Below are 23,443 nucleotides of genomic sequence, written 5' to 3'. Positions count from 1 at the left end.
ACAGAGAAGCGACGCTGACTCAAAGTTGGCTCTCTGGGGTCGCCTGGCTTCTCTGTGCCTCAGTTATCTCACCTGTACAATGGAGGTTAAGACGGCGAGTCCCAGTGTGGGACGTGGACTGGGTCCAACCTGACTAGCTCGTATCCACCCCGGCGTTCAGTAGGGTGCCTGGCGCCTAGTAAGCGCTTAACCGATGCCATGGGAAAAAAAGACGCACCGCCTGCTTGGATCCGGCTCTGACCCCAGGCAGGACACGCAAGCCTGTGTCGGCGTGGACGGGTCTCGTCAGGAGCTCACCAGGGGAGCAAGAGGGCGCGGATGGCGCGTCGACAACCATCGCCGCCCCGCGTGCGAGGGTGAGCTCGGATTGCCGGTTCGGCCGGCCTCGGCCTGCCTGAGCGAGCACACGTCGAGGTTTACCCGGGGCTCGGGGAGTCGAAAACCTCAACGTAATCAAGTTCCGGACCAAGTCGGGCACTTGCCGGCTTCCGGCCGGGGCGGGGGGGCGGTGAGGATGGGCAGAGAGCGGAGCGGCGGGGGGCAGGGTCGTGACCTCCGGGGAACGGGACAAGGTGGCCGGGGCCCAACCCGAGGCCCCTCCCGGCCCCCGGCCGGCCTTCCTCCAACCTCCCGGTTTCTGCCGAGAGCTTGACCCGGGGCTGGGCGCACGTGTGGCCGCTGGGCCTCGCCGGTCCTGACCTGACGCCGACCACCGGCCCGGATTCGGGGGGGGGGGGGGGGGGGGGGGGACGACGACCTTCCCAAAGGCTACCACCCGGCAGCCCTTTCGGGCGAAGCCGCGCCTCAGTCTGGTGGCTGCCCGGGAGCGAGGCCGGCCGCTTCCTCCCTCTTGGTCTGGCGCTCCTCATTGCTCGCTCTTCCTCCCGAGTGCGGCCTGCTCGGGGCTGGGGAGGCGGACGGTGGCCGGGGGGCGGGGGGGTCCGGGCGGGGTCCCCGGCCGGAGCCAGGGGACGGGGGTACAGGGCCCCGGGGCTGCAGCTCCGAGGGAAAGCCCCGACAGGCTCCGGGCGGTTCCGAGGAGGCGCTGCCTCTCCCGTTTACTTACGCTCAGGGTTCTCTGGGGACCAAAAGATTCTGCAGGCGAGAAACGGTCCGAAAGGCCGGCCCGGCGGCACCTTCCCCGGCCCCCGCCTGGCTGGAGCCCGGCTCCGCCCCGCCGCCCTAAGAGGCCGGGGCTCTCTCGGGGGCCGGGGCCGGCGGGGCGCGGGCCAGGTACCGTCCCAGCTGGGTCCTCAGGCTCTGGATGCACTTGGACTTCAGGGCCATGATCTCGTCCAGCTGGGCCACAAAGTCCTCAAAGTCCTGAGAGAGGAGACGACGCGATCCGGATGAGAAACGGGAAAATGTCGGGCGGCCGGCGGCTTCGTGAAGCGCTCACCACGTTCCGGGCGCTGTACTGAGCGCTGGGATGGGTACGAGCGAACCGGATTGGACGCGGTCCCTGTCCCACGCGGAGGCTCACAGTCTCAACCCCCGTTTTCCGCAGGAGGTAACTGAGGCCCAGAGAAGCCAAGTGACTTGCCCAGGGTCCCAGAGCAGGCAAGCGGCAGAGCCGGGATTAGAACGTCCGACCTTCCGACTCCCGGGCCCGTGCTCCGTCGGCTACGCCACGCTGCTTCCCGCGTTGGCTGCACGCCGCATTCAGCCGGCCTCCCGCGGGGGCTAAAAGCGAGGCGGGAGACTCACTGACACCAGAGCCGCTCACCGGCTCGGAGGTCGTGGCTTCTGATCCCGGCTCTGCCATTCAGCAGCTCTGTGACTTTGGACCAGTCACTCCCTGGGGCTCGGTCACCTCATCTGGAAGATGGGGATTGAGACCGAGAGCCCCACGTGGGGCAACCCGATGACCTTGTATCTCCCCCAGCACTCAGAATGGTGCTTGGCAATGAGTAAGCGCTTAACCGTCACTACGGGACTACGGCCTCCTCGGGCAACCGAGCCCGCCCCGGTTGGCTGGCGGGATGGGGGGGGCTTCCCTCCTCCCTTCCCCCCACGGGGGGCACTCACCGCCGTCGTCATTCGATTAAGCAGACTCTCCTCCTTGGAACCCAGCAGGGCCATCTCATCCAGCTGCTCTCGGTGGGCCCCGATGACCACCTTCCTGGGGGGAGCCAGAGAGGAACTGCATCAGTGACCGCCGCCCATCACTCGGGGGCGGGGCCGGTGGCCCACCGGGCCTGCGCCTCGCTCAGTGTCACTGCCTATAGGGTGGGGCCTGCAGGCGGAGCCTCTGATGGGCCACCGGTCGGCCCAGAGCCTGCAGGTGAAAACACTGATGGGCCGTCAGCCCCGGGCGAGGGAATACCGGGCCCTGGAGAATTAAGTTTTGTTGCCCTTTCCTCCTCCTTTCCCCCAGAACTTTCCCATCCACAACGGGAGTGGCACCTGGCTTTTTCGGGCCCCGGGGGGGGGGGGAGGCCTCCGAGAGGTCTTCCGGGGCCCCTTCTCCATCCTAATCCTCCTCGGCCTCTCAGCTGCCTTCAACGCAAGCCAACCACCCCTTTCTCCCGGAAACATTACCCACCCTCGGCTTTGCCCCGGCCTCTCCTGGTTCTCCCCTTACCGCTCTGTAGGGGAGTGGCCGCGAGGGTCTGTAGGCTGTTTTTTGGCCTCCCTGACTTTTGCCCGGCCAGAAGGGCATTTCAACGGAGGGCCCCGTCCCCCGCCCACTTCCCGGGCTCCAGCTAGCTGCGACGGCCCGCGCGGGCAGGTCGTCATTTGCCGTTGAAGTGGGACCGCCTCTTCTTTGTCCGAGGCACCCGCCGACCAAGGCGGGTCAGCTCCCCGGTTCCCATGACGCCGTGCAAGAACAGGCCCTCTTCCTTCCAGCCTCCCCAGTTCCCGTCCAGGCCCCCCACTGCTTCCTGCCCTCAGACTACAGCCTCCTCCCTTCGTTTTCTCTCCCTCGCCGGGCTCGTTCCTTGAGCCCACTTCGCCTGGACGACTCGTTTTCAAGTCAGACGGGACAAGGTGGGTTTATAGAACGACTCTGGTTTCCGGGCAGGAACCCTTGGACCTGAAAGAAGCAACCCAGGTGACCGACCCCCTTCCGGTCGGGAGACGAGGCTCCCCTCGGGTTTGTGACTTCTCGAAGGTTTTTTCCACTGCTCTAATTCTCTCGGCTCTCCTTTGGTCGGACTGCCAGAAGGCCGTCCTCACGGCAGGGTCGACAGAGCGAGCTACCAGTGGCCCTGTCGAACCGCGGGGCGGCGGCCAATACGTTGGACGTCCCGGCACCGTTTCTAGCCTCGCCCGCGTTCCTGAAAGGAGATGAACCTGGGAACCAAAACGGCTCTTGTCCGTCCTACGTTCTCCGCAGGCCTCCACTCCTGCTTTGGCACCGTAAGCCGTCCTCCGGGCGGGGCTCGGAGAAATTCTCGGTATTACTGTCGATTGACCGCCCGCTTTGGTGCAGTGAATGGCTCGGCCCTTAGAACGGTACTTGGTACGTAGCAAGCGCTTAACGCACGCCATGATGATTGGAGTGGCACTAGACGCCGGGAGGTGCAAACGGAGAAGGGACGGGTTGCCTGCTCGTGAAGAGCTTCCACCCTAACCCACCCGGTTGCCTGAGAGGCTCGGCCAAGCCGACATTCGACGGGACGATGACGGGAGGGACAGATTTGGCCTGCAGAACCGTGACGGTCCCGGGTAACGCGGGATTTATTTTTTAAACTACCTTCCTGCTCTCCTCAATCGCCTACCCAAGGGGCTCCCGGTCTGAGGAGAAAAATCCAAACTCACCGGGCTCGCTCCAGGTCGTCTCCGGGCCAGTCTCCCGCCGGAGAGGTCCCGGCTGGGCTGCTGGCCCCAGATGGCTGCCCCGAAGTAGCCCGGCGAGCCAAGAGCCCCACGTGCTCGGCAGAGGGGGCCTGGGACGTTGACCTGCAGCCAGCCTGGGTGGCCGGTTTGAAGCCAGCCTGTGGGAGGACGCTTCCGATCCGCTTCTGTTTGAGCTGCCCGACGCCTTCGCCGCTGAGAGACAGGCTAGAGGGTCCCGCTGCCCAGCCCGGGTCCCGGCGAGGGGGGTCCGCCCCCGGCGGGCTCTCTCGGGTTGGGAGGCGGGCTGGGAACGGGACAGGCCCCGGATACGGGAGAGGGGCGTGAGTCCCCGCAGGCGCCATCTGAACGGCGGGTCCCCGACCGCCCGCCGGCCCTTCCTCGACGGGGTGAGGCTTTTCGGGGGAGCTCGGGCCCCAGCTCCCGGGAGTCTCTTCGGAATCGGCGTCGTACCACCGGCCGCTCGCGGAGCCTCTGCCCGTCACCGTTCCGAAAACCAGGTCCTCTTGCTCATCCCCGCCGGGCACATCGCCCGCTGGGCCCCGACCGACGGGCACCGGGGGCCAACCGCCCCACCCGCAACCCGGCGGGGGGGCGCGACACGACAGCGACAACCACCACTCCTCCATCCGAGGGCCCGCCTCCCTCCCCCAAGGCCGGGTTGCCTCGGCCATCGCCTCCGCGGCCGGACCTTCCTTCCCGAGGAGGGGTCGGGCCTCCCCGCCGCATCTCCGGACTCTCCCGCCGGACGCCCGTCTCCCCGTCACGGGAGCGTCTTGCCCCGGTTCGGGAGAGGTCTCGCCGGACACCTCGCCGTCTGTACTCTCAAGGAGGGACACGGTGAGGGGGGCCGCCGGCCCGGAAGTGAATTCCGCCGAGGAGCCCGATCCCCCGTACGACTCTCCTCCCTCGCTCTGGCCTCCCCTCGGCCCGGTCCCGGCCAGAGGGGCCCGGGGGTCTTCGCCGTCGCCTTCCCTTTCCCCGGCGGGGTCTGGAGACGGCGGGTCGGCCAGGCGGGACAGCGACAAGCCGGAGACCTCCCGTCCTGGAGACGGAGAGCGGGCGTCGGGCGGGGCGGGGGAGGGCCCGGCGAACCGTCCGGGATGAACCGAGGCGCCACAGCCGTTTTTCCGACCGCACCCGAGGCCGCCCCGGGAGCAGCGAGGCCTCTCGGCGCACCGGCTGTCGGGAGAGGCGGCTGGAGAGGCCGGGCCTCCTCCCGGACTCCAGTCGGCGGGAGACCGCCCGCCGTGGTCCCTGTCGGGCTCCTCCGCCCGGGCCCGGGATGACCCGCCGGGGCGGCCCCGGCCGACGTCCGGACCGCCGCCTCGCGGGCCGGTGGCGAGGCGAAAGAGCAGAGCGTCCCCGTCTCCGGCCGGCCGGCCCGCGGCCCCCCGGTCTCCGCTCTGGTGAAGGAAGAAGGAAGGCTGGCCGCACGTGCCGGGGCTGCCGGGAGGGGCCGACCTCTGGCCGGAGACGTGCGTGAAGGAGTCTTCGCTGAAATCGCTGTCGTCCAGGTCTTCCGGGTGGGTGCCGTCCTGCGGCCGGGGACCGGGAGGAGACGGGACGGGGGCGCCGTCCTGCCGGACGCCCGTCTCCCGCGGTCCGTGCCGGCACAGGAACCGCTCCTGGGGCTGGGGTTTCAACTGCTGCCGGAAAAGGGGCGGCTGCTGGAACTGCCGATGGTAAGAGCGCAGGTGGTCCTCCCGCTCTTTCTGGCGGAGAGGGACCCCCGCCCGGCCCGCGGGGCCGGGCCGAGCCGCCCGGCTTCCGCCGTCGTGGCCGCCCTTCTCCGCCGGGAGGACCTCCCCGAAAGAGAGCTCCTCTCGGGGCACGAGTTGCTTTTGCACCGGCCGCACGGTCTGGACCTTCCTACCCCGCCTCCCGTCCTCACTCCGGCCAACCTCTCTGTTCCTCGGCGCTTCGGCTGGGCGCCGGGGAGCTTTCTCCGAGCCCGGAGCCCCCTCTGCCACCTTCTTCTTCCCCGAGGACCCGGCCCTTAGCGTTCCTCTCACGGGGCTGGTGTGGGCGAGCCAGACGTAGCTCGGGTTGGCTCTGGAGGACTTCCCTTTGCCGGCCACCTTGGGGGTAGAAGACAGCGGGACGTTAGCCGGGTGGAAAGCTAAAGGGTAGGCCTTGGGCCCGGCCGGGCCGAAACCCTGCGGGAGGGGCGACTGCATCCCCAGCTTCACTTTCTTGGGGGAACTCTTCTCTCCCGGCAGGCCCGAAGAAGAGCATTGGTTACGCTTCGGAGACAGGTGTCCCGCCCTCTGGCTCTGGCCGGTCATCGGCGGGCAGCACTTCATCCCTCTCTTGAGTTCTTTCACCCTGTAAAGGAACACGGTATATGTTACGTTTCCAAAAACAAACAAAAAAAAATCGCCTTGATTTTGTTTTTGCTTTAAAATGGAATTAAACGGGCAAAATGAAATCCAGAATAATACAGCGCGGAGCCACTTCCCTCCCTTGCCGTGAGGGACCAAACAAGTGATTACGGGTTTAAAACGGCAGGGGCCGTGGGATCGGGAGGAGAAACAATGGCCCGATGCACCTTGGGACAAGGGAACTTCGGAATTTTCCTTCCTTAAATTCTTTCCAAGGAGGACGGCTGTGGCAAGCGGTCGTTACGCTTTTACTACGCAGTAAGTGCCGGGCCAGACCTACGATGATCCGGTTGGACAGAGTCTTGGGCTTCCGGTCTATGACGGAGGGAGAGCGGGTTTTAAAGTGCCGTTTCACAGATGAGGAAACTGAGGCCCACAGGAGTTAAGCGAATTGCCCCAGCTCACACAACAGGCAAGGGGCGGAGCTGGATTAGAATCCTTTTCCCCTTGGTCACGCTGTTTGGAATGGTCTGGGGGGGGGGGGGGGGGGAATATATGAGCTCCTTTCAAAAAATCCACCGAGCTCTGTGAGTCTGTGGTTCCGTGACTTCAAAATACAGATCCGGTGCTTAGAACGGTGCCTGGCGCGTAGTAAGCGCTTAGTAAATACCACAATTGTCATCGTCATTATTATTATCCAAGTAGGAGATGACTTGCTCGGTGACTGCTAGTTGACCACCTGGGCAACCCCTTCCTCTTCATACTCCTGGCGGCACTCTGCATAACAACCGTTGGACACCTTCCACCTCGAGTGGCTTTCACGACCCCGCCGAACTGTACTTTCCAAGTGCTTAGACCGGTGGTCTGCACACAGTAAGCGCTCAATAAATACGACTGAATGCATGAATGATCCCGAGTGTCATCCCCTGCCACTCCCCAGCCCTTCCCCCAACTCCTAGTGAGTACCTGAAACTTTTAGGGAGGAAAAGGAGGTACGTGAAAGGGATGGTGCGCCCCGCTCCTCCTCCTCCTCCATTTTTCTACCTGATGCGTCCTAACTTACGACTTTTATGGCTTCGGGTAAATTCACACGTGATAAAAAAGCCACGTAGAGAAGCAGCTTGGCTTAGTGAAAAGAGCCCGGGCCTGGGAGTCAGAGGACATGGGTTCTAATCCCGGCTTTGCCTGCCACCTGTCTGCTGTGTGACCTCGGGCAAGTCACGCAACTTCTCCGTTCCTCAGTTCCCTCATCTACAAAATGGGGATTAAGACTGTGAGCCCCACCTGGGACAACCTGATTACCTGGTTTCTCCCCCAGCGCTTAGAACAGTGCCCGGCACATAGTAAGCGCGTAGTCGGGCAGGGATGATCTCTATCCGTTGCCGAATTGTACATTCCAAGCGCTTGGTAGAGTGCTCTGCACATGGTAAGCGCTCAATAAATCCGAATGAATGATTGAATGAACAAATACCATCACTGAGAAGCAGCATGGCCTATTGGCAAGAGCACGGACTTGGGAGTCAGAGGATGTGGGTTCTAATCCCGGCTCTGCTGCGTGACCTCGGGCAAGTCACTTCAGTTCTCTGGGCCTCAGTTACCTCCTCGGTAAAATGGGGACGAAGACTGCGAGCCCCACGTGGGAACATCCCGATGACCTTGTATCTATCCCAGTGCTTGGAACAGTGCTTGGCCCATAGCAAGCGCTTAGCAAATACCGTAATAATATAACGATAAGAAATCGATCAATCGAAGGTACTTATCGAATGCTTCCTCTCTGCAGAGCACTGTGACTAAGGACACGGGGGAGTACAGTGCCGCAGAATTAGCAGTCAAGTTCCCTGCCCGTAATAGGCATAATACTAATTCTCCTCCTCCTCCCCCTCTTCCTCCTAACAACAATAATAATAATCGTGGTATTTGGTAAGTGCTTTCTGTCTACCGGGCACTATACTGAGCGCTGGGGTGGACTCTAGCCAGTTGGGTTGGACACAGTCCCTGTCCCACATGGGGCTCACGGTCTTAATCCCCATTTTACAGATGAGGGAACCGAGGCCCAGAGAAGCCAAGTGACTTGCCCAAGGTCCCCCAGGCTGACGGGTGGCGGAGCCGGGATCAGAACCCAGGTCCTTGCGAATCCCAGGCCAGCGCTCTCTCCACTAGGCCGGGCTGCTTTGCCATCTCGGCCCACCTGCCCCTGCGTGGACAGACCAGCGAAGACGAGGAATGCTTCTACGACGATTCAGACAGGTTCCCGGCAGCAAGGTGTGGTGGGAAGAGCCCAGGCCTGGCAGTCAGCGGACCTGTACCTACCCCAGCGCTTAGAACAGTGTCTGCCACGTAGTAAGTGCTTAACGAATGCCACCATTATTATAACTCTTGGATACCAACATCCGACAAACTGATTGTGATGGGGCATGACAACGGTGAGTACCACGTACTGTGAGTACCATGCACTTCTACCCCAACGCTCGGCACAGTGGCTGGCACGTGGTGAGCGCTTAACGGACACCATGAAGAAAAAACGAACGCCGCCGACTGTTCCAACGAGGATCCACTTTCCAACTGGGCTCTTGTTACCATTCTCGGGGTGACCGGGTTTTCTCCTCCTGGAGGCATAAAGACTATAAAAACGGAAGTCTGACGTCATGGGGAGGTGCCTGATCTCGCCGTACGGGGAGACTTTGACTGTGACATCGTCGCTCACCTGTCCGCGTAGCGTAAAGTGTTTAGGGTATGCTCGGTAGCTATATGGCTGGGGGAAATGTTGGCGATCATGCAGGTCTTGGAGTTGCCGACGAAAGAGTCCTTCAGAACCTACGAGCAGAAAAGGAACCACTTTAAGGCACGTAATAATAATTCTGAGAATTGCAGCGTTTATGTCAAAGCACCGTTCTAAGCGCTGGGGTTGGTGTGGAGACCGTGAGCCCCACGTGGGACAGGGACGGCGTCCAATCCGATTATCTTGTTATCTGTCCCAGCACCTAGAATAGTGGCTGGCACAGAATAAGTCCTTAGGAAATACCACGGTTCTTATTCTTACAAGCCAAAGGATACATTTGCTTCCCGGTGGTCTAAGTCCATTGCGAAACTCACAGCGGGAGCAGTGTGGCTGAGTCACTTTCCCTCTCCAGGGAACGATCATGTATTGTGTACAAGTACTAAGCTCCGATCAGACCTCGCTTTGCCCTCTTGGCGACTTTATGCTCACAAAGCCAGTGGGACGAAACCGTCAGGACCTCACTTGAGAGGAGGCAAGGAGGGAGAAAGCTGAGAGAGCTCCCCCAAACCCAGAAGAGTTTCCCAAAGAAGCTCCCAACCGACATTCAGCGAAAATGTGTTTTTGACCCTTAACTGGAATCAAGAATGTAAACCAGAACAGAACTTTTCTCGCGTCAACCCAACTCCTCAGCTCCGTTCTAATTAAGGTCCTATATTTAGCAGATGTCCAAGAGGGGCCGCCTTTCCGCCCTTGAGTGAACAATTTCCTTTATCCAGTTGCGGCTCCAGAGGCTGTTTAAATCTGTTTGGCTGAAATGTTCTTAGGTTGGCAACCCCACGAACTGGGGCCAGATCGTATCTTTTAAAATAACCTTTCCGGTACTGTGGCCGACGAACGCTTCCTTTGTGAATCCTCACGGAGTGGGTAATCTAAATTAACCTTGGCAAGCCCGCTGTGATGCCTGAGGCTTCCAAACCCCGAGTAGTTACTTCAGTAAGCTACGTGGAATTATCCGGAGTTACCGGAAAAAAAAAAAGACACCACCGCAACCGAATCACGAAAATGGAGCTCAGCCTCTTCGTTCGGTGATTCTGTAGCGTTCCCATCACTGCTCCTGGTCCAAAGAATAGTATATGGACAGATTTAAGGGCAGAGTGTTGGAAGGATTGGTACAGAGCCCTGAAAATATTCGTGTCTGTGCCGATACGTCGGCATTTATGAAAGATTTGGCTTAAAAAGTGATTTGCTTTAGGCTATCTGGAACCTCGAACGAGAAGCTGCAGGATCTCCGGTAGCGGTGACAACCTTGGATCCTGAATCTGCTTTGGGATTATCTAGTTTTACGGCTTAACACAAAGGAACTGGGGAAGGGAAGGGTAGAAACAGGGCTCCCATCTCCCTTCCCCTCTCTAGCTCAAAACATAAGACCAAGCTGGCAAGGTCTTCCAAAAGCCAAATCTTAAGCGAGGCAAAATTTCAGGTTCCGTCTGTGCCTTGATGACGTTAATCGTTTCTGAATCGCTAGTAATGCTAACGATGGTATTTGTTAAGAGCTTACTATGTGCCGAGCTAAATGCTAAGCGCTGGGGTGGATACAAGCCAATGGGGTTGGACACGGTCTCAGTCCCACGCGGGGCTCACAGTCTCCATCCCCATTTTACAGATGAGGGAACTGAGGCCCAGAGAAGTGAAGCGACTCGCCCAAGGTCACACGGCAGACAGGTGGCGGTGGGGGCGGCATTAGAACCCATTAATTAGCTGTTAATTAAAATACTGTAGGATGACCTTCCGACTCCCAGGCCCGTGGCTCTATCCCCTACACCGTGCTACTTCTCGAGCGCTAGCCCGCTAACGTCAGTGAGATTCCAAACTAGTGTTTCTCGTCAAAATTCAGATGGGAAGATCTGCAAAAAATCAATAGGTTGAGGTCATGTGAAAAGGGTATTTTTTTTTTTCCATGACCTTGTGAGGTTTGTATCTGCCTCCTGACTGGCCCACAAGTCTGCCTGCCTCCCTGCCTGCCTGTCTCGAGGGGGAGAGGTTGGCGATTCCGAGTTCCTCCCTTCCCACCGTGGCCAGCAGTGAGGATCGCCCCAACTTAATCCAGATTGGCAGCAGGGTGGGAGGGCGGGACTGGGAAGTTACGGAGCCTGACATGCCAACGTCAGAATTCCTACAGCACTCTTAGATGCCAGACTGGCTGGCCCTCCCGTGGCCCAGTTCCCCCGAACATTACTTTGGAGACTGCCCGACGGCCCTGGGTGGTTTAGGGCTCAGAACAGAACTTTCTTCAAAATTACTCTTGACTCCTGCCGGCACAGGAGAAAAAAAGGACCCTATTTACTTGCCTTCACCACATAATTTCTTCCCTCTGCCTCCCTGCAATTTTTGAGGACGAAAGAGAATTTTTTATTTTTTTTTTAAAGCAGCGATAGTGGCAAGCACCGGGATAGAAAGGTAGGTAGGTCCTGGACGTCTGAGATAGAGGTTGAATCCGCAAAAGATTCTTTTCTGAAATGCGCGAGTGCATCGGGGAGGAAGAGGAGGAGGAGGCGGGGCCGGGGTTGGGGGGGAAACCTATTCTAGGCAGCATTTGGGAGAGAGCAGGAGTAAGAGACCAAGAGACGCAGTCTCAGGTGCCCTCTTACCTTTCTCTTCCTTCTCCCCTCCTTTTTTGTTTTCTTTCCTCAATTTTCTCCCGCTCCCCTTACTGCTAGATTTAATTCCCCACGTAAGAGCCCCAACCCTGTTTGTGGATTGAAAAAATTGAGACGATTACAGTGAATAAATAGGATAATTACTCTTCTGGAACTAATGAACCCTATATATAAGTCAGGGCTCTACCCCTGACATGTGAAGAATCTGAAGTCGGTAGGTCAGTCAGTCGATCGAGCGTATTTATCGAGCGCTTACTGTGTGCAGAGCACTGTACTTAACGCTTGAACGTGGTCCCAAGCCACGGCTCGCGCTTCTGCAGGGCTCCTCCGGGTCTACCTCTGAAGAGAAAATAGATCTCTATGCGTACTATCCCCAGAGAGGAGTTCTCTTTCTGCAGGAGGACCTGAATTCACCTTGGACCCTCGATCCAAGAAAAGGCCCCCAAGAAGCCAGAAGGAACACGAGCAATTCAGGGTTATGGCGCCCATCATTTTGGGGGAAGGAAATGAAACTCATCTGGGGTTCTGCTGGACCGTGCAACTGAATTTATGGTTTCCCCTTCACAATTCATACCAAATCGGAATTCATTCTGCTAACGGACAAATAATAGCTTCAGTGGTGTATCCGTTTCGATACACCAGTCCAACTCCCGTAACGACGTGCGGCTTTAAATTTGGAAACGACCGGGAACGTTGCATAAGACACTTTTCAAACTCTAGATGGTTCCTTGGGAGGGAGCCTGTGTTGAAAATTCATTCATTCAATAGTATTTATTGAGCGCTTACTACGGGCAGAGCACTGTACTAAGCGCTTGGAATGCACAAATCGGTAACAGATAGAGGCAGTCCCTGCCCTTTGACGGACTTACGGTCTAATGTGCTGTACTGTAACTTCAGTCTACAGAAAATGAAAGCAAACGGAACACACGGTAGAATCCCACATCGTCAGTACGGTAAATTCTATTTTTAAACATGTCCCCGGTCAGTCAACATGAGGAACTTTACCTGAGTTAATTTGCTTTGCCGAAAGGGGGTGTGGGCATGTTCTTGATCCAGTGCACGGATGCATTCCTTTAGCTACAGGGAGGGGAGAAAATATACCCTCGGTCATAAACCACACTCAGATTTTATGAGCAATCAGCACGGGCCCTGGGAGAAATAAATCCTTAGACGAGGATATACGAATGATATAAATTAATGCAAGGTGGTAAAGTCCCAAACCAACCAGAGAGAAATGTTCAGATGGACTGTTCTGGAGTTGCTTAATTAAGCCAAGCACTGGTCTGGGCAGAGTTCCACGTGGAAACGGGCATCAGGGAACGTTGATGCTCAACGCCCCACGATAAGCCAGTTCCCAGAATCCTCTAGAATCTGTACACTGGGAATGTTTGATGGGGTCTCGCCCAGAACTGGCCCAAGAAACCAGTAGCACCATCTGCTCTATATAGTGATGTGCAAGCACTTCATCATCTGCATTTTTGCCTTTCTGAAACGTCCTTCTCCAGAGGACGATTTCACGGGCGTGACCGCAAGATAGAAAGGAAACGTAAGATCCGCCCTTGCAATCCCGGCTATGAGTTTTGAGATCTGCTCCCAAAAAGCAAGGAGAGGATCTAGTATCCTTTAATCAATTGATCGCTTATATTGAGCGCTTACTCTGTGCAAAGCACTGAACTAAAGCACTGAACTAAGGCCTTGGGAGAAGGTAATACGTCTGCATCGGCAGGTTCCCCGCCCACAGCGAGCTTAGTCTAGAAGGGGAGACGGACATCGATATAAATAACTGATACGGATAGATGCGGAAGTGCTGTAGGGGGAATATCAAGTGCTTAAAGGGTATGGATCCAGTTGCATTCTGTTTCCCCCAAATACGCTGAAAAATGGGTAGGAAGTTTTTAATAATTATCATTATTATTATCGTTATTTTTAATGGCAGTTGTTAAGCACTTACTCTGTGCCAGGCACTGTACACAGTACAGTGTACACAGGACACTGTACAAAGGACACGGGCCATGACCCATATGGGGCTCACAGGCTCCCGGCATTTGAGGGGAAAACACCCACACACATCCCAACTCCCCCCAAGACCAAATTCCACCCCAACACTTTGTAATAACTTACGGCCAGAAGACTTTGGTTTATTTCTGCTCCTTCAATTTTGGTTTGCTTGTCTGAATCCTTAGCGTCTGAGGCTCTCTCGCTTCCAGCCAAATCAATAAATGATATCCTACGGGAAAACAGGATTGGCTTTATCTTTTTTTTTTACGGTATTCCTTAAGCACTTACTATGTGCCTGGCACTGTTCTAGGGCATAGTGGATAGAGCACAGGCCTGGGAGACAGAAGGTCATGGGTTCCGATCCCCACTCCGCCGCATGTCTGCTGAGTGACCTTGGGCAAGTCACGTCACTTCTCTGGGCCTCAGTTCTCTCATCTGTAAAATGGGGATTGAGACTGTGAGCCCCAGGTGGGACAGGGACTGATGTCCAACCCGATGTGCTTGTATCCACCCCAGCCTTTAGTACAGTGCCTGGCACATAGTAAGCTCTTACCAAATACTACAATTATTATTATTATTATTATTTCTAAACCCTGGGGTAGATCCGAGCTAATCAGGTTGGACACAGTCCCTGTCCCACATGGGGCTCATAGCCTTAATCCTCCTTGGTAATGGGTAACGTAGAGACAGTTACAAAAAACGCCTAAAACGGAATATGACATTGTCAGGTGTCATCAACTCAACTAATAGTAATTATCATAATAATTACTGCCTTCATTAAGCACTTACTGTGCGTCAAGCACTGTTCTAAGGGCTGAGGCAGACACAAGATCATCAGGTTGGACACAGTTCCTGTCCCACCACGGGGGGAGGACGGTCTAACTGGAGTGAAATCAGCAGTCCAAACGTTGACCAAGCCAACAGTTGACCCAAGAGTGATTCTTCCCTAATCTCCCTAGCAGCCACTTCTGCACCCGCGCATTTAGGAACTCACCACCTCCTGTAACACGTATGTACACATCTTACCTACCATATCAGTTAATCGCTGTGGCGCCGTCATCATCGACGGTATCCGTTGAGCACTTACTGTGTGCAGGGCACTGTATTAACTGCTTGGAAGAGGACAATCTCATATCCGACAGTGACTCTCTCCCTCCACCCTTCAAAGTCTTACTGAAGGCCCATCTCCTCCAAGAGGCCTTCCGTGACTAAGCCCTCATTTCCTCTTCTCCTACCGCCCGAGTCGCCCTGATTTGCTCCCTTTATTCATCCCTCCCTCAGCCCCGCAGCATTGATATGCATATTCCAATTTATTTATATTAATGTCTGTCTCCCCCTCTAGACTGTAAGCTGGCAGGGAACGTGCCTACCAACTCTGTTATATTGTTGTGCTGTACTCTCCCAAGCGCTTAGTACAGGGCTCTGCACGCAGTAAGCGCTCAATAAATGATTGATTGATTGATTGATTCAAGAGTTGGTAGACACGTCCCCTGCCCACGATGAGCTTATGTCATGAACAGTTCCTTCTTCCTCTTACCTGTAATTTACTGTACTATCTCCCCGCTAGACCGGAAGCTGCTTGAGGACAGAGATTTTCTCTGCTAATTCTACCCTTCTCTCCCCAGCACTTACTTCAGTGCTGTGTTCACAGCAGGCCCTCAATAAATCCGAATTACTCAATACAAATAGGACGGATTAACTGCTCGGGGTAAGAGAGGGAACGGTTCGCCAAGGAGGTCCTCTATGACACCGCTGCTCAGCGCCGTACCTCCCGAGAGTTCTCTTGGCCGAATCTTTAATCTGAATTTGGATGACAGCGTGAGAACGGGAGGAATCCGAGTTTACCCCCGTGGCTCCAATGCTTCGCTCCTTGCCGCCTTTCAAAATCACCTGAAGGAGGAAACCAGAAGAATATCGTCACCCTGGTCCAGGTTAAGGGTCTGTTCGCTCCAGTGTTTTGCCTCCAACAAGAAACTGTAGGAGAGTCATTGAGCTCTTGCTGTGTGCAGAGCGTCAAACTAAGCACTTGGGAGAGTATAATACAACAGTAAACAGACACGCTCCCCCGCCCACATTAATGTCCGACTCCCCCTCTGAGCTCGCTAGAGCCAGGGATCTTTGATTCTGTTAAACATTAAATTCAACTGAATTTCCGTGTCCAACGCTTCACTTAACGCTTCGTCTTTTCTGGACTCGTTCGAGCAGGGAACGTACCTGCTAATTCTGTTGCATTGTACTCTCCCCAGCGCTCAGTACAGTGCTCTGCGCCTAGTAAGCACTCAATAAATACCACTGACTGATTAAGGTCTGTCGCCCCCGCTAGACTGGAAGCTCAGTGTGGGCAGGGATCATGCCTACCAACTCTATTATACTGAACTCGCCCACTGCTCAGAACACTGTTCTCTGCACTCAATAAACACTACTCATCGACTGACCCGAAAAGAGCATTCTCTTACCTCGCTTAAATCCATAAGGGTTTGTCTTGTGGAACCTCCTGCAGGGTGGAGAATTGAACTTTTAAAGTATCAACACCCTCTGCCAGCAAAAGACTTCAAAAAAAAAAAATTATGCGGAGAATCAAAATCGCTCCAATTCCTCACGCAGAGGACTGATTTCGCATTCTCTGCAGGCCTTCGCTAGAGCTAGGGCTCTTTGATTCTGTTAAACATTAAATTCAACTGCATTTCCGTGCCCAACGCTTCACTTAACACTTTGTCTTTTCTGGAATCGGGGACTGGGAGAAGTTTAGGTTCGGGGAATCAAGTCGAGTCACCTCTAAGAGCAGGTCCACGTTATCCACCCGAAGCTCCCGCAGCTCCACTATTTGCACAATATGTTTACTATCTTCTCTGGCGAAAAGTCTGCAGGGGCAAAAAAATATTCACAATTTTAGCTTGGAATACTCAGTCCCGCATAACAGAGCCAGAGAGAACGCAGACGTAGCTAGAGTGAATTCAGGTTATACGGCGCCATCGCTAATGAATGGGAATCACTGAAGGACAATCACCCATCGTTAGTACTTTGTCCTTTGGGGATTCTGACCTTAAAATGACCTTATCAAGGGCAATAGGAGGAACTGTAAATAATGGACCTAATGGCCAAATACACTGGGAAGACATCTCACCAGCATATTCTTTTCCTTCATAAAGTTTTAGTAATGCACAAGGAAAATAAGGCCGAAAAACCAAAATGCTACCAGCCTTTCAGATGTCCATTTTCCGTGACGGAAGGTAGTGAAGCATAGAAGCGGCGTGGCCTAGTGGATAGAACACAAACCCGGGAGCCCGAAGGGCTTGGGTTCTAATCCCAGCCCTGCCCCTTGTCCGCCGGGTGACCTCAGGACAGGGACATGGACTGCGTCCAACCCGACTAGCTGGAATCTACTAAGGTACAGAGAAGCAGTGTGGCTCAGTGGAAAGAGCCCCGGCTTGGGAGTCAGAGGTCATGGGTTCTAATCCCGGCTCCGCCGCTTGCCAGCTGTGTGACTTTGGGCAAGTCACTTCACTTCTCTGTGCCTCAGTTACCTCATCTGTAAAATGGGGATTAAAACTGTGAGCCCCACGTGGGACAACCTGATCACTTTGTATCCCCTCAGCGCTTAGAACAGTGCTTAACAAATACCACATTATTATTACAGTGCCTGGCATGCAGCAAGCTCTTAACAAATATCCCTATTATTGTTATCGTTACCACCGGAGGGGAGACGGACGCTCAGATAAATTGAAGAGGGACAGGTGCCGTGGTCTACGCTGTTCAAATACCTTTTTCTTCCATTGAGCAGGTCGTAGAGCTGTCCGCAGTAGATCTCGTAAAAACTGACCCATACGTGTAGGTCCCTCCTGGGCTGGGACGCCTCGAGGTGGTCGAAGATGTCTTTAGCAGCGAGAGCATACAGTCCTGGGTTTTGATGAGTTCCGATCATAGTGTAAGTTTTGCCAGCCCCCGTCTGGCCGTATGCAAAGCAGGTGGCGTTTCCTCTGTGGAAACAGTCGGTAGCAGGTGAACGGTGTCTTCTTCTTCACATTATAATAAAGAGCACCCACCTGCAGCCCAACGCTTATTAGGTGGAAGGGGGTACTGAATCCATTCGCTAGGGAAGCGGTGTGGCCTAGTGGAGAGAGCCCGGGCCTGGGAGTCACAGGACTTGGGTTCTAACCCCGGCTCGGCCACCCGCCCGCTGTGAGGCCTTGGGCGACTCGCCTCACTTCTCTGTGCCTCAATCTCCTCGACTGTAAAATGGGGATTCGATACCCGTTCTCCCGTCCCCCTTCTACTGGGAGCCCCATTGGAGGCAGGGACTGCGTCCTACCTGATTAACTTGTACCTGCTCCAGCGCTTAGAACAGCGTTTGACGCACAGTAAGCGCTTAACAAACACCATTAAAAAACCTCCACTCAATCAGTCGATCAATGATATATACTGAGTGCTTATTATGGTGCAGAGCACTGGACTAAGCACTTGGGAGAGCAAAATCCAACAGGGTCGGCAGACACCTTCCCTGCCCTCAACAATCTAGAGGGGAAGGTAGACATGAATATAAATATAAAGCAGGAAAGCTCAGAAAGCAGGGGGCTTCCCCTTCTGGCTGCCCGGAGACATCGTTCCTCTCGACTCCCAGCTGAGTAATGATAATCGTAATAATAACTTAACATTGGTGAAGTGCTTACTATGTGCCAAGCACTGTTCTCAGCACTGGGGTAGATACAAGATAACCAGGTCCCGCATGGGGCTCTCAGTTCGAGAAGGAGGGAGAACAGGTTTGAATCCCCATTTTGCAGAGAAGTGAGGTGACCGTAGCGGATAGAGCCCGGGCCTGGGAGTCAGTGACAGTCTGCCACTTGTCTGCTGTGTGACCTTGGGCAGGTCGCTTCACTTCTCTGGGCCTCAGTTACCTCGTCTGTAAAATGGGGATGGAGACCGTGAGCCCCACGTGGGACAGGGACTGTGTCCAGACCGATTTGCTTGTATCCACCCCGGTGCTTAGTACGGTGCCTGGCACCTAGTGAGTGCTTAACAAATACCACAGTTGTCATTATGATTATTATTACTATTATTATTATGTGACTTGCCCAAGGTCACACAGCCGACAGGTGGTGGAAGCCAGGTCCTCTGACTCCCAGGGCCGGGCTCTTCCCACTCGGCCACGCCGTTTCCCCAGTGGTGGAGAGAGGGGCTGCCTATTCCCAGGTGTTGTTCAGTGGGGAGTGAAGGGAGTGGGGAAATACCAGTCCAGAGAAAGCCAGAAGGACTGCTGTGCTTTCCAGCTTCTCCGCTCAGCCCACGTTGCCCACCCCGCCCTGCCCCTCTCCCTCTGGAGGCTCTCTGGTCAGTGCGTGGCTTCAGCCAGGCCGAGAGACACGATGGGGAGGGGAGGAGCCCTTGGAGAAATTGCGGCAGCCTCTTATGTCCCCTTCCTCCTCCTTCCCTCTTCTCTTCTCCCCCGGCAGGAGAGTGGGATCGTTAGAGCGAGAGAAAGGGAAAACGGCGCTCAGAAAGTGGCCGACCCCTAGAGGGAAAACAGCTTCCTCGTGAATGCTTTGTGTTACCCTTTAGAAATGCAGTCCAATTCATTTCTGATCATTCCAGATCTGATACCCTCAATGAGGTCTGGTCAGCAGAAACTCCGGAACGAAAGGACTACGATCGAGAGAAGCGGCGTGGCCTTGTGGAAAGGGGCCGCGCCCGGGAGCGGGAGGTCCTGGCCTCTAATCCCAGCTCCGCCGCTTGTCTGCTGTGTAACCCTTGGGGAAGTCACTTCACTTCTCTGGGCCTCGGTTACCTCATCTGTATAATGGGGATTAAGACTGTGAGCCTCACCTGGGGCAGGGACTGTCTCCGGCCTACCCCAGTGCTTAGTACAGTGTTGGACACATAACAACATTTAATATTTAATCGACGCCATTTTTTTTATAAAAAAAGAGTCCTGTTCATTGGCTCTAGGAGTTTCTCGGTGACTTTGCTTACTGAATGAGCTAGATTTCCCCCACCCCAATTCAAATTAGCAGAATGAAAATGGTACTGTCAACTACTCCAAAGATGTCACGGTCCTATAACGAAAGAACCGGTCTGAGACTCTAACCGGCACGCAAATGAAATTATTTTATCGAGACAGCTTATATTTTCCTATTAAGCATAAACAATCAAAACAAACCAGTGGCTTGCCAGGAGCGACACATAGTTTCACAGAAGCTATTTCTCCTTATTTCTCCTACTTTATAAGTAGCGGTCGACAGACATCGCGCTCTTCCAAAGATTGTTTTTTAACCACCCCAGATGGAAGAGTCGCACAGAGAGGCACGAACGTGCATCAGAGAGCAGAATGACGTAGGGAAGAGAGGAAATAGAGGAAAAGAAAAGCAAACAAACATTGGCCATCCTACCCGTTAAAAATATGCTGAATGAGTGGATGAGTGGTCTTCATGTATACATCCTGATTGGTACACGCCTCACCAAAGACTTCATCAAAATAAAAAACATGCTGAAAAATAAATTTGATCTTTATATGAAAACTTCCTTCATTTTTAACCACCCTCTTTTCAGCCTGTCTCGTTTCCACGGGACAGTGGACGGAATTCCACCTCGCGATCGTCAACCGTCTTCAAGCTAGGGACAGAATCGGCCGTCGGCAAAGAACAGACCAATCAAAAGAATTTACTGGGCGCCGATAGTGCGCTAAGCACCGTACTAAGCCCCGGACAGAGTACGGCAGGGTCGGGAGACACGATCCCTGGCCTCATTCCTGTCTCTCATCGTCACAGAGGACCCGGAAATTCATCTGCATGGCGATTCCAAAGGGATCGATCAACGGTATTCGGGGTGCACCTGTTCCATAGAGGACACTGAACTGGATCCTGCGGGGGATTACCAGAGGAGAATACGAGCCGGTCACTGCCCTCTGAAAGGCGGTGAGACGCCAAGTCTGGGCAAAACACAATAATAATGATGAGGGTCTTGGCTAAGTGCTTACTACGTGCCAGGAACTCTACTGATCGCTGAATGCACCAACACAGAAAACGGAAAGCGCAGATGCTGGGGACTTCCTAATGGGCGAGGAACCTGCGGCTGAGTCCAAACCTGGCTACTAGCAGAAGAAGAACAGTAAGGACGCTAGTGTCCGGTTTCTTCCTCAGTTCTTACTTTGCCAGAGCGCTTTAACAATCTCATTTTCCTCAGCTGGAACGCTGCCACGGAAAGGGTAGTGGGTCTCTTCGGGCAAAAGCTGCGCGTGGATGGAGGGACACGGAGGCAAAGAGAAAACAGCACCGGATGCTGCAGACATGAGCCACCACAACACGGAAAGGGATTTATATGTATCATCTTTCGTATCGAAGATGACACCAGCGCCTGGCACGTAGTAAGCGCTTAACAGATATCATAATTATTACGTATATGTATACGTATAAGTACACATACCTGTATCCCATAATGTATACACAAACATATACATGTACACATAGATATATCCCATGATACATTACACTGCCATACCTCCTTTAGGGTACTGGGACCAGTTTTGATTACTGCGCTTTGAAAAGAGGGTATGGAAAAACCGGAGAGGGTCCCGACAGGTAATAAAAATAGGTCTCGTGCAGGGTCATATTATTGGGGTCACATTAACTCAGAGGCATTAGAGAGGGCAATGAATTGATAACTGAATTTTTTCAGGGTATTTGTTAAGCCCCGGGCACTGTACTAAACACTGGGGTAGACACAATCTAATCAGGTTGGACACAGTTCCTCTCCCACATGGGGCTCACGGTCTTAAGCCCCATTTTACAGATGAGAAACTGAAGCACAGATGGGTGAAGTTTCTTGCTGGGGGTCATTTATTGAGCACCTATTTTGCAGAGAGCTCTGTATGATGTTCATGGGAGAGTTCAATAAATACAGTGAGGGTGGTGTCCCTCGAGGATTTTAAAATCTAGTAGGGGAGACTGACATTAAAATAAATTACAGGTATAAATAATAATAATAATAATGTTGGTATTTGTTAAGCACTTACTATGTGCAGAGCACTGTTCTAAGCGCTGGGGGAGATACAGGGTAATCGGGTTGCCCCACGTGAAGCTCACAGTTAATCCCCATTTTACAGATGAGGTAACTGAGGCACAGAGAAGTTAAGTGACTTGCCCACAGTCACACAGCTGACAAGGGGCAGAGCCGGGATTTGAACCCGTGACCTCTGACTCCCAAGCCCGGCTCTTTCCAATGAGCCACGCTGCTTCTCTGAAGAGAGTATAAGCCATAAGTACTCTGTGGGAAAAGGACTGTATCCAAACTCATCTTCTCCTATGTCCGTACTCCAGCACTTAGCACATACTAAGTGCTTATTGATGATAATAATAACAATACCGGTATTTGTTAAGTGCTGATTATATGCCAAGCACTGTACTAAGCGCTGGGGCAGATACGAGATAATCGGGTCTCACGCGCGGCTCACAGTCTGAGTGGCAGGGAGAGCAGGTATCGAACCCCCATTTTGCAGATGAGGAAACTGAGGCACAGGGGCAGTGGTTAGAGCGTGGGCCCGGGAGTCGGAAGGTCGTGGGTTCTCATCCCGGCTCCGCCACTTGTCTGCGGTGTGACCTTGGGCGAGTCGCTTCACTTGTCTGGGCCTCAATTCCCTCCTCTGTAAAATGGGGATGGAGATCGTGAGCCCCACGTGGGACAGGGACTGTGTCCAACTCGATCTCTGGCATCCACCCCAGCGCTAAGTACAGTGCCTGGCACATAGTAAGCGCTTAACAAATACCGTGATCATCACTACTGTTACTACTTACCCCGGATCACACAGCAGGTAAGTGGCGGAGCCGGGACTAGAACCTGCGTCCTCTGACCCCCGGGCCTCTTTTAGTCCCACTGGGCCATGCTGCTTCCCCAAATGACAAACGCCATCATTCTGACTGTCAGTGGGGCCCCGTGACGATGCCCGAGGAGGACACGCTGGCATCGGAGCGGCCCACTGGGGGCCTTTCCTTCCCTGAAAGACAGTTTGGCACTTTTGGGCCGAGTGCCCTGTGCCAGGAGATCGCGGGGGGGGGGGGGGACCATCCAGCGCCGTCAGAATCCCACCTCGGCACGGCCCTGCCCGACCTGCTCCGCTCCGCAGAAGCGGCGAGCATCCCGGAGGGGCTGGGAGGCTGTCGACCTCTCAAACTTCCCCTCGGGCTGGAGTCGGCGGAGCCGGCCTTTCCAAAATGGCCCAAGGCACCAGACTATCACGGACCAGCTCTTGCAGCATCGTCCTCTACACCGGAAGCTCCTTGTGGGCGGTCAGTCGGTCCGTCGTATTTACCGAGCGCTTACGGTGTGTACAGAGCACTCTACTAACCCCATGTAACAGCACATTCCCTGCCACAACTCTGCGATATTGTACTCTCCGCAGCGCTCAGTACAGTGCTCTGCACCCCAGTAAGCGCTCAATAAATACAGCTGACGGATCGATTGATCATCCCCTCTCCCGACCGCCCCCCGGTTTCCAACGGCAGCTCCTCCTCTCCCGCCCGAGACGTGGAAGAGAAAGAGACCGCCAGACAGGACGGGGGTGGGGGGCGGCCGACGGGGGCAGCTGTTGCCGTGGGGGGCAGCTGCCAGGGTCCGCCCATTCCCGCTTCCCGGCCGGGCCCGGAGGACCGGGGTGACGGGACAGAGCCATCCGAGCCGGCGGCAGCGACAGCTGCTGCTCTGAAGCGACCGCGGCCTCGGCTTCGGGGTGGACGGGGAGAAGGAAGATTCCGCTTCTCTCATCCTTCCCAGCTGTCGCTCGGGAAGAGATCTCCTTGCCGGTTTTCCGAGCCTGCCTCCTCCCCAGCACCTCCGAGCCCTCTCCCGCACATCTCATTGAGACACCCGCACCCGCCCTTCCTCCCTTCCCGATCATTCTCTTCAACTGCTCCAGAGGCTCCATCCCTTCCGCTTTCAAACATGCCTTCCTATCCGGTGCT

General features: G+C 55.0%; 1 protein-coding gene across 2 annotated transcripts in view; it reads right to left on the bottom strand.

Moving 5' to 3' along the window:
- Positions 1-1,028: 1,028 nt before the first annotated feature.
- Positions 1,029-23,443, bottom strand: part of KIF24 (kinesin family member 24) — a 45,727-nt gene continuing 23,312 nt past the window's right edge. Inside the window, exons 4-13 of one of the 2 annotated variants that reach the window (XM_029059772.2) lie at positions 19,880-19,977; positions 17,261-17,476; positions 16,273-16,360; positions 15,268-15,389; positions 13,623-13,728; positions 12,507-12,578; positions 8,830-8,939; positions 3,766-6,129; positions 2,029-2,122; positions 1,029-1,323 (exon numbers count right to left, since the gene is read on the bottom strand). In XM_029059772.2, coding sequence (XP_028915605.1) covers positions 1,183-1,323; positions 2,029-2,122; positions 3,766-6,129; positions 8,830-8,939; positions 12,507-12,578; positions 13,623-13,728; positions 15,268-15,389; positions 16,273-16,360; positions 17,261-17,476; positions 19,880-19,977 — 3,411 coding nt within the window. In that variant the 3' untranslated portion in view covers positions 1,029-1,182. The remainder of the gene's footprint in view (positions 1,324-2,028; positions 2,123-3,765; positions 6,130-8,829; positions 8,940-12,506; positions 12,579-13,622; positions 13,729-15,267; positions 15,390-16,272; positions 16,361-17,260; positions 17,477-19,879; positions 19,978-23,443) is intronic. The other variant, XM_029059773.1, reaches the window with a different exon arrangement.

This window comes from Ornithorhynchus anatinus, chromosome 3 (genome assembly GCF_004115215.2).
Source record: "Ornithorhynchus anatinus isolate Pmale09 chromosome 3, mOrnAna1.pri.v4, whole genome shotgun sequence".
NCBI lineage: Eukaryota > Metazoa > Chordata > Mammalia > Monotremata > Ornithorhynchidae > Ornithorhynchus > Ornithorhynchus anatinus.
The sequence above is the reverse complement of the archived record's forward strand: the minus strand, read 5'-3'. Positions and strand labels throughout refer to the sequence as shown.